At 36.9% G+C, this 11,534-nt stretch overlaps 1 protein-coding gene across 1 annotated transcript; it reads left to right on the top strand.

Annotated features, from left to right (window-relative positions):
- Nucleotides 1–10,075: 10,075 nt before the first annotated feature.
- LOC117076756 (olfactory receptor 5H2) lies at nt 10,076–11,020 on the top strand. The gene has a single exon (XM_033200600.1). It carries the CDS (start codon nt 10,076–10,078, stop codon nt 11,018–11,020), a length of 945 nt encoding a protein of 314 aa, XP_033056491.1.
- The last annotated feature ends 514 nt before the right edge of the window (nt 11,021–11,534 follow it).

The raw sequence follows: 11,534 nt of genomic DNA, 5'->3' as shown, positions 1-11,534 counted from the left end.
GCACAAACATGACAGAAGTGTCATCTGTGGTGGTAAATAGTGCATAAAATATTATTTTGGATGCCTGTAGTCTCAGCTACTCAGGAGGCTGAGGCAAGAGAATGGCGTGAACCAGAAAGGCAGAGCTTGCAGTGGGTCGAGATTGCGCCACTGCACTCCAGTCTGGCTGACGGAGCGAGACTCCGTCTCAAAAAAAAAAAAAAAAAAAGGAAAAAAAGAAAAAAATATATACACACACACATATATATATATATATATAGTATTTCAATTGTTAAAACTAGAAGTGCCTACAATGAGATGATGTTTATGTTTCCAGAAGTTTGTAATGCCCTTTGGGACAATCTGGACTTCTCATATATGTCTAAATCTATAGTGCACACTAGAACAGCTTCAGTTTGTTCCACAGGGAATCCTTCGGCACTCTTATGAGAATTTCAGTTTTCCACCCTATCATCTTCTGGCAAAAGTACACAGTTGTACCATTGAATGACTCTTCTGTTCAAACCAAATTTAGATAAACAACAGTTTCCTGAGCTTGGGGAAAGAAGCCTCCATAAATAATGAATGGGCAATGAATTGCTACCTGTGTTATCAGTATTCCTGTGCAATTGTATTTTTTTCTGTTTTAGAAAGCCTAATGGTTTTAAAGGATCTCCTAAATTCATTTCAAAATATGGGCAAGAAAGAAAAAATATCTATAATTTTCATTACACTTTGTAGAAATGTTGAAAATGCTACTTAACTTACCATATTTTTGATTGGGTGCACAAGCTGTCAAAATAACCAAGTTGAAATCAGATAACTATTACTGGCCTATGTCTACATTTTAGTTTCATAGCTATGATATGGATAGGATAAATAGTTATAAGACAACATTGTGCCTTTAATGATATTTTATTTTTTGTTAACCTTATTATGATTTTATATAACAATTTGTGGTGATGTAGGACATTAAACAAATGAGACTGCTTTTATCATAATGATTCTAAGATTTTTTTCAGATTATTCTGATAAAAATACTCATTCTTTTTAATTATTCACATTCTTAGACTAAAACTGTTAAGGTCAGTCACTTAAAAATTAACTTTTGTATTCATATTCCCACTTCTGGCCATAATTTGACAGCTCACACTGTACATGTTATTGATATAGATGAAGCATTCATTGGCTTTATGGCATTTCTGCCATAGCTGAATTTACAACACAGAAACACTTTCTACACCAGGCTGACAGTGCTGAGGGGCTGGGGAGGGGTAATTTTGGAGATTCAAGACTTTTTTTTACTTATTCAGTGCCTCTTTCAGTGATACAAGGTTAAAACCAGGTACTGTGGTGCTCACCCTATTTGTGGTTCTTATGAAGGTGTTTTCTTGTGCAGATAGTTGTTAAATTGAGGTCCTTGTGAGGGGACAGTCAGTGGAGCCTTTTATTCTGCCTTCTTGCTCCACTTGCTAGTCCTAATTCATTTGTTCTTAATAACTGTATGTGCATTAGTCATAACAATTCCATAAGACAGTAGACATAGTGAGTCAACATCTCACATTATTTTTGCTAATTATATTCACAGCACACGCATGTCAGTCGTGAAGTCAAAAACCTAAAAGTCAAGTACATGAGTTTTTTGTTTTACTGATGTGCTTGATTTATATGAAGTAAACACAAAATTTCACCTTTTGTCTTAGGCTGAATTTCAGATAAAGATAACCTAAACTTATTTGACTAGTAAACCCATGTTGAATGGTAGTTGTATTCTTGTATTATATGTAATGCTAAAAACTCTAAAAAGATGTATATTTTAATTAAACCAACAAACTTAAAATAGCTTTTGTTTACCAGAGATTATCCCAGCTCATGAGGACTTGAAAAATATTTTGGTTAGTTTTTGTTGTTCTAAGAGTTTAAGGAATTCTTAATTTATATAAGTATATATTATTCTATAAGCTAGTTAGAGTTCAAACACAATTTAATTTTGGCAGTATCATCTAGAGTTAGAGAAGTGTCACACATACAAACATACATAGACATACATAAATATACAGAAAGAATCACACCTTATAGTGTTTATCCTAAAATTGTAGCCATGTGTCAGGTGTAATAATACTGAATTCACTAGTTTATAAAAGAATACCTAGACTTGAATTGTGTTTCTGGTAGTTGGAACAAGTTAAGATGTCTTGGCCAGTTGACGAAAGCTTTTTACTAATATTTGTGGAGAATACAAATACTTTTACTATTTTTCACTTGCCCAATTTACGAATACCTCTTTTTTCTTTCAAAGGTGTCATCTTCTTGAAATTTGCATATAGATTTTAACCTGTTAACCCTCATACCCTGCAGGCTAAGCACAGATTCTGCGGTGAGTGCAGGATCCAGGCAGGAGGGCAAGACAAGCACAGCCACCAGGCTGAGTGAGTGGGGTGTCTCCTGCAGCAAGCCCAGGACCTAAGTGAGGCCCAGGCATGGATGTCACTGGCTGCAGAGGTCTCTGGCTAGTGATGTGACAGTGAGGCCCAGGCATGGATGTCACTGGCTGCAGAGGTCTCTGGCTGGTGATGTGACAGTGAGGCCCAGGCATGGATGTCACTGGCTGCAGAGGTCTCTGGCTGGTGATGTGACAGTGAGGCCAGGCATGGATGTCACTGGCTGCAGAGGTCTCTGGCTAGTGATGTGACAGTGAAAACAATCCTGCATCACAGGACATTTTTCACTATTGCTCTGAGCCAGATTTTGACCAACATGTAAAAGCAGTTAAAGAAGGCAGGCCTGGGACGGGTGCAGTGGCTCATGCCTGTAATCCCAGCACTTTGGGAGGCCAAGGTGAGCAGATCACCTGAGGTCAAGGGTTCAAGACCAGCCTGGCCAACATGGAGAAATTCTGCCTCTACTAAAAATACAAAAAAATTAGCCAGGTGTGGTGACGCATGCCTGTAATCCCAGCTACTCAAGAAACTGAGGCAGGAGAATTGCTCGAATCCAGGAGGTGGAGGTTGCAGTAAGCCGAGACTGCGCCACTAGACTCCAGCCTGGGTAAGAGAGTGAGACTCTGTTTAAAAAAAAAAAAAGGCAAGCAGGACTGGTTGATCTGAGAAACTGACTTTATAAGGCATTTGTCTAGATTCTTCTTATCATTAGAAGTGAAAACATAACTGAGCAAAAGGTTTAGTAGATTCAGGGTTATGAGGTAAGGGATAATCCCCTGCAATATAGATGAAACTATCTTTGCAAAAATTATGACAATGAGAAAAATCTCACATAGGAAAATTATGATAGTGAATCTGACATAAGAAAATGAGACACTGCATCTAACCTTCAAGCTAACTTCTTCATTCCTGCATGTAGACTGAACTAACTTTGGGATCAGTTTAGTTTAAGTTGAACTAGTTTATGGTTTCAACAAAGATGATAACCGCGCCTCACAAAAACCCCCTTCTTCCTTGGGAACAAAGCCGCCTTTGTAAAACTAACCAGTTAGCCAACATAAGGTACATGGAATTAAGCCAAGGCAGACATCTAGGCCTGCATGAGTTTGGAGCACAGGCACGTAATTCTACTTGTTATATAACCTGTTGGTATAAGCTCATACTTGGCTTGGAGCCACTATTGTTTGAAAAATGTATAACTGCCCTGCTGACACTGCACAGGCTCAGCTTGCATGCACCCAGAGAGAGAGTAACGCTACTGACCCCTGTAAGGGAGAGCCGGTTCCCTTGAAGGTTGACAGGAGGGAACTAGGAACCAGCTTGTGCCCAGAGTGAGTTAAGCTGCTCTCCCATAAGGAGAGAGGCTGGCAAGTGCAGCTTGTAGGCCAGGGAGTGCAGCTGCAGGCACAGGAGTGGTAGGAGCTGCAGAGCCGGAGCAGACAGCTGACATAAAGACAGACAGTGTAAAAGAGCTGCTGATCAGAGACCTGCTGAATAAAACTACATTTCACCTGCCTACACCCCCCCGCTGAGTGTCTTTCAGCTATCTGCCACCCACCCACTCCCCTCGGAGCTCAGCATGGGCTGGAACCTAACCCTGGGCATGACATTTAGCATAGTCGTGGACCTAATCACCACAAAGTTAGAAATTATGGCACAAGAGTCTTGCAGCCAGACACTACAAGGTTCCTAACCTCCCCAGTTGCTCCTATGATAACATTTTTATTATAAAACATACCTACAGCATGAGCTGGGTGGCGATAAATTGCAAGATTGCTTTGTCTAGCAAAATTTCTTATCAGTTATCAGCTCGTCTGGAAGCTAAGCTGTTATGTCTGGAATTTAAGCTGTAGTTTGCATGAGGAGGACAACTTCACTTGGAGTCAGCTTCTGAAGGAAATCTTGATTTTTGGCCATATTAAAATCATGTTTTAACTAGCTCAGGTAAGGCCATGCTAATCAAAGCATTCAGAGCTCCAATTTTATATATAAACTGAAGTTTGTGTAAAATGTCAGAAGCACCACTTGTGGAAAATAGTGGCATCAAGTGTAATTTCAATTGTAAAAATCAGAACTAGCTATAGTGACTTAAAGTTTACCATTCTGAGCTCTGTAATACCCTGTAGGATAATCTGGATTTCTCATACACATCTAAATCCACAATGCCCAGTTGAAGATCTTCACTTTATCCTATAGGGAATCCTAAACTGTTCTTAGGGGAATTTCAGTTCTCCACACCATCCTCTCCTGGCAAAAAATAAAGAGATACAATTGGTGAACCCTTGTATTGAAAGCAAATTTATGTTAACAACATTTTCCTAAGATTGAAAATGAAGCCTCCATAATGAATCAGTGTGCAAAGAATTCCTACCTGTGTTATCGTCATTTCTGTTCTATTATGCAATTTTCTACGCATTAGAAAGTCTAACACTTATGAAGGGATCTCCGTAATTTCTTATAATATTGGTAAGAGAGAAATTATTTTTCATATTATGATTTTTAATGAAAGTCTAAAATGCTATTTAACTTATAAGAATTTTGTATGTGGTTTACAGCATACCAAAATTGCCAGGGGCAAAAGGAACAGAAGAAGTGAATAATCTTCCTATTTTATTATCTAGATAAAGAAAATAGCTAAAATCTACATCTAAAATCTTATCTAAGATCTAGATAAGCAAAATAACTATAAAATAAAATTTTGAACCATGATATATTATCTTTTAAACCCAACTCTAATGACTATGTAAGATAAATTCTGGATAACTAGAATATTAAATGCTTTAAAACTGGGTTTAAAGCTTTATTCATTTCTATTCTTATATAAGAAATCTTTCTGATGATTCTGACATAAAGGTTATTCTGTGTAGCCACATTTCTGATTAAAACTTTTAAGATCTGTTAATTAAATATTATCTCCTCTATATCATCAGTACCTGTGGCAATAATTTCATCTATCATATTAAATATAGGCATATAAATAATATATAGAATTAGTACATAGAAATAAATATATTTTTATTGAGTATTTTATTTATAAATAATACTAGTAATACTAATTCACATATATACATCTCACAAAATATGCAGCAAATATACTTCCCCTACCTTTTTTGACATTTATCATTTTAAAAAGTACCTGCATAAATTGACTTTGAGAATGTTTGATTATATTGTTAATTGGGTTTGAATGGAATAAACCAATTATATAAAAATTTACTTAACAAGTGGAATTATTGCCCTTTGTTCTTCATATAGTCTGTCTCAGGATGCAGTCTTTGGTTTATTTAATTCTGCTGAAAAACAAGCAATCAAAGTGCTGATGGAGAATAAAGTGCTCTCAATATCAGCAAGATTTCTTGAGAAATTTCATTTTAAGCTCCATAATAATAAAGATACAGCTACATTTGAATATGGAATAAAATTTCAGACAGTGCCAATATAGTCATGAACAGTGGAACATTTATTGGTAAAATCTTAAGTAAAAGTCTCTTCATCATACACAAATTCCAAAGGAAAAAAACTGAATTTTTTAAACAAGAAAGTGAAAATACTCTCCGAGCTCTCTGTCACATTCGTGAACATCAGAGTTAATGCACACATTCAACCCAGTTTCCGAGCTTTTCCTTTATTTGCCTCCATGTATCTCTGAGACTTCCTCTCCATCTCTTTTTCGGCTTGTCTTTTTTGCACTTACCCCTATTTGGCATGATTATTCTCTACCTATTTTTCTTCCTCCTTCTGATTTTATTTTCACCCACACAAATTTCCCTTTCCACTTTTTCTGTCCCTTTTCTCCTCTAAATATTTTGCTGTCCTCTTTCTCATCTATATTTTCTTTTGAGAACTTTTCTTAAATATTCTACAGAAGAAACAATATTAAACTAGTCTATGAGCAGCAGACAAATGCTAACCAGTCTGCACATTTCACAGAGTGCTCTATTTCATCACCTCACTGTTTTGCCATTTGTTTCCCATTCACTTCTTATTTGCGACCTTTATTCAATTACATAAGGGAAACTGTTCTCACTAAAGCCACCAAAAATCACGTACTTTTTCAAACACAAAAGTGATTTTCCATCACTTCTTGTCCTTCTACACCATTTATTTTGGCATTTGGCCCAGTACTTCACTTTGTCGTTCTTTGTATTTTTCCTCCCTTTATGTCCCCAGCACTTAGCTCCCTAGTTCCCCTCCAGCTTCTTCCCTTGATCCTTCTGCTCAATATCATTTTCTGTTCTCTCCCTCATCTCTCTTTTGAACATCCAGGTTTTTGGGGGCTGTAACAGGAAATAAGTTATTGAATGGATATTGAGTTTAACATAGAAATGGTAGGAAAGTTGGAGAAATTCACTGGAAAACAATGGCAGGAACAGAAGGAGGCAAGGCAGCCAGTCAACAGCCAAAATCCTGTTCCAGCAGTAGCTTCATGAGTGTGGTTGTTTCTGCTGATGAACTGCCAATGACACAGCTTCTATTATCTGCACCATTGCTTTTTAAATGCAGGATGCATGTCCTGAGATCTTGATATTTTTGCATCAACTGCCTTTGTATTAATTTTTTTAATTGTCCATGTACATTTGCCTCCATCTCTCTGTATGCAAATCTAGGTTGAGTGGGTTTGATTATACATATCAAGGTCAAATTCTTTGTCTGCCACTAAGATCCATGTGGGAGTAAAAGTATCAGATGTTGACCATGCAATAAATGACATCCACTCCCTACATTACCTTTCAATGTAACTTCTCAAGTATATTTTTCCTTTTTTAGAAATTTCAATTTTTATTTTAGATATAGAGGGTATATATGCAAGCTTGTTACATGGGGATCCTGCATGCAGGTAGTGAGCATAGTACCCGACAGATGGTTCTCCACCCATCCTCCCCTCCCTCTCCCATGCACTAGTCCAAAGTGTCGATTGTTCTCTTGTTTATGTCCGTGTGTGTTCAATGTTTAGCTCTCACTTGTAAATGAAAACATGTGGCATTTGGTTTTCTGCTCCTGTGTTGTTGGTTTGCTTTGGATTATGGCCTCCAGCTGCATCCATGCTGCTGCAAAGTACATGATTTCATTCTTTGTTATGGCTGTGTAGTATTCCATGTTATATATGTACCACATTTTAAGAATCCAGTCCACCCCTGCTGGGCACCTAAAATGATTCCATGTGTTTACCATTGCGACTAGTGTAGCAATGAATATAGGAGTGCATGTGACTTTAACAACCAAAACAGCATGGTATTGGTACAAAAACAGACAATAGACCAATGGATGGAGTAACAAACTCAGAAATTAAGCCACACACTTGCAATAATCTGATTTTCAACAAGGCTGACAAAAAACAAGCAATAGAGAAAGGATCCCTTATTCAGTAATGGTGCTGGGATGACTGGCTAGCCACATGTGGAAGTATGAAACTGAACCCTTTCCTTTCACCATATATAAAAATTCATTCAAGATGGATTAAATATTTAAATGTAAGACCTCAAGATGTAAAAATCCTAGATGAAAACCTAGGAAATATTCTTCTCAACATTGGCCTTAGCAAAGAATTTTTGACGAAGTCCTCAAAAGCAATTGCCATGCAAACAAAAATTAACAAGTGTGACCTAATTAAACTAAAGAACTTCTGCACAACAAAAGAAACCATCAATAGAGTACACAGACAACCTGCAGAATGACAGAAAATGTTTGCAAACTATGCATCCAATAAAGGTCTAATATCCAGAATGTATAAGGAACTTAAACAGATAAACAAGCAAAAAAGTTTAACCCCATTAACAAATAAGCAAAGGATATGAACAGATCCTTCTCCAAAGAAGGCATGCAGGCCGTCAACACACATGAAAAAAATCCAAATGCTCATCATTAATCATCAGAAGAATGCAAATCAAAATCACAATGAGATACCATTTCACACCAGTCATAATGGCTATTATTAAAAAAACAAAACATGCTGATGAGGCTGTGGAGAAAAGGAAATGCTTATACACTGTTGGTGGAAATACGTTAGTTCAAGCCACTGTGGAAAGCAGCCTGGAGATTTCTCAAAAACTTGAAACAAAGCTACCATTTGACCCAACAGGCCCATTACTGGGTATATACCCAAAGGAAATTAGGTCGTTATACTACCAAGGGTTTTCGGTGTTATGCTTTTCTTTTCTTAATGTACTCTCCAATAGATAAGACATCCATTACTATGCTTTCAACTACTCCAATGACTCCCAGGTTATTATTTCTATCACTCTAGTAGAATTGTATTACGAATACGAAACATCTCACTTACATGTTCAAAGCCCACTGCAAACTTGTCAATGCATCTGAGTTCTCAGTCTCTATTTTGAATGACAATCTGTCTACTCACAAAGTGACTCCTTTTTCCTTCACTGCATATACTTTTCTATCAAATATGTGACTAGTGCCACTACTTTCCGAATGCTTTAGAATCTATTTCTTCATCCTCATTATTTGCAAGATTATAATACACATGGACTAGGCACTTGTAAACTTAATAAAATCCTAAGCCCCCCATCAACAGAACAAACACCCTGTTGACCAAAAGGTCTCCAGAAAAATTGTAAAACCAGTTCCCAGTCATGACAGGGTGGGAAGTCAGATGTGCCTTGTTATACTTCCTCTCTTTTGTGGTTTAGACATGATAACTGACCGTATTAAGATAGAGATTATAAGACTGACAGAACATACTCTTTATGACAATAAGATTCCAAATTATAAACAGAACTTAAGACCACACCAGGCAAGGTTTAAGTCAGGCACCGCTACACTTAAAGAATAAACTGTGTTCTAACTGCCAGAAGGATTTTTCCTTTTTCTCTAGCAGCTAAACAGGCACTGGCCTCAAGATAAGCAAGATTAAAACAATTTGCAGCTGCACCAGATGCTCAGTAACTGAACCCCCTGCTAACAGACACAACTACAGCTTTGATTGGACAAGAGACTGATTTCAGTAACTTTCTCCAGATCAGAAGAAAACCGACCATGGACTGGTTCTGGCTGGTTTACGGAGACAGTGGATTTATATGCCTTCATGTCCTGAGAAGACCTTTTGATGTATAGGGCCTAACTGTTACACATTTAAATGTTAAGTCTCCACTCCAATGTGAACATGGGTTGCATGTTACATACATGTTTGTTCAATATGCATGTGCCAAGACCACCTTCATGAATACTCATAGATCCTCCTGTAACCTGTTGAATATGTATATTTAGCCAACTTATTTAGCCTAAAGCTCCTACCTTAAGCCCTCCTCCTTTGATGTGCCTGTCTCTGGTCTTGGCCAGAGGCATGCTTCCCAGCCTACTTGATGGCCACCTTGCAGGCTATAACCCCTTATGAGAAATAAGTCTTCTCTCCTTTTCTAAACTTACCAATAGTGATTTTCTTCAGTTAACACACATTACATGCATTTCTGTCACCTGCATTTTAAAAGTAGATTATTTGATCACATTTTTAGAATTAAAATAATTGCATTTGATTTCTTCTATTTCTCAAAACAGTTTCCATCTATTACAGGAATATGAAAGAAAATTAAAAGGGTATCATAATAAGAGTATGTTTTTGTCTCAACTTCCCTCCCTCACTATTTGCTTTATAAGTCTTAGTGAGTGCTCTTTTACATTTACTGCATTTCATTTCAGGGATGTCAAATGAGGACATGGAACAGGATAATGCAACATTGCTGACAGAGTTTGTTCTCACAGGACTTACATACCAACCAGAGTGGAAAATGCCCCTGTTCTTGGTGTTCTTGGTGATCTATCTCATCACTATGGTGTGGAACCTTGGTCTGATTGCTCTTATCTGGAATGATCCACAACTTCACATCCCCATGTACTTATTTCTTGGAAGTTTAGCCTTTGTTGATGCTTGGATATCTTCCACAGTAACTCCCAAAATGTTGGTTAATTTTTTGGCCAAAAACAGGATGATATCTCTGTCTGAATGCATGATTCAATTTTTTTCCTTTGCATTTGGCGGAACTACAGAATGTTTTCTCTTGGCAACAATGGCATATGATCGCTATGTAGCCATATGCAAACCTTTACTATATCCAGTGATTATGAACAATTCACTGTGTGTACGGCTGGTAGCCTTCTCATTTTTAGGTGGCTTCCTCCATGTCTTAATTCATGAAGTCCTTATACTCAGATTAACCTTCTGCAATTCCAACATAATACATCATTTTTACTGTGATATTATACCATTGTTTATGATTTCCTGTACTGACCCTTCTATTAATTTTCTGATGGTTTTTATTTTGTCTGGCTCAATTCAGGTATTCACCATTGTGACAGTTCTTAACTCTTACACATTTGCTCTTTTCACAGTCCTAAAAAAGAAGTCTCTCAGAGGCGTAAGGAAAGCCTTTTCCACCTGTGGAGCCCATCTCTTATCTGTCTCTTTATATTATGGCCCACTTCTCTTCATGTATGTGCACCCTGTATCTCCACAAGCAGATGACCAAGATATGATAGACTCTGTATTTTATACAATTGTAATTCCTTTGCTAAATCCCATTATCTACAGTCTGAGAAATAAGCAAGTAATAGATTCATTCACAAAAATGATAAAAAGAAATGTTTAGATCTTATAGTAATATCTCTCATGTTTAGTAAAAAGAATGTTGCAGTTAGATAAGGTGTTTTGTTAAGTGTTCAAAGTTATTGTAATTATAATTGTTTTAGCATTTGAGTGAGTTAAGGTTTTATACCTAATAAACTCCTTGAAATATTTATATATGTTATTCAAAAGCATTCAAGGAATTTTAACGAGGTGTTCATGTCATATTAGATTATTAAAAGAGGAAACAAATGAAAACGTTTACAGGTTTAAATACGCTTCATGTGGCTTTACAAATGCATTAAGTGTTAAAGCACTGTAGTTCCTCTCAAAAGTATTTGAGTAGGAAATATAATACAGCTGACAGAATGGTATGGTCTGGAAACACATCACATTTAACTGCATTGTGGTGGCAGGTTTGTGTTTGGTTGAGCTGATCAAGATCTCAGGAATCTGCTGTCCCTCAAAAGGTCTTTTACTGCAGATTATTGGAAATGGTGAATTTCACTTCTTATAGGAATTTGACTCATATATCACTT

The sequence above is a fragment of the Trachypithecus francoisi genome, unplaced genomic scaffold (genome assembly GCF_009764315.1).
Source record: "Trachypithecus francoisi isolate TF-2019V2 unplaced genomic scaffold, Tfra_2.0 Lachesis_group0, whole genome shotgun sequence".
NCBI classification, from domain to species: domain Eukaryota; kingdom Metazoa; phylum Chordata; class Mammalia; order Primates; family Cercopithecidae; genus Trachypithecus; species Trachypithecus francoisi.
The sequence above is the reverse complement of the archived record's forward strand: the minus strand, read 5'-3'. Positions and strand labels throughout refer to the sequence as shown.

Bases quoted from the DNA above. Each gene is read 5' to 3' on its own strand.
- LOC117076756 (XM_033200600.1), top strand. From the start codon at position 10,076: ATGTCAAATGAGGACATGGAACAGGATAATGCAACATTGCTGACAGAG.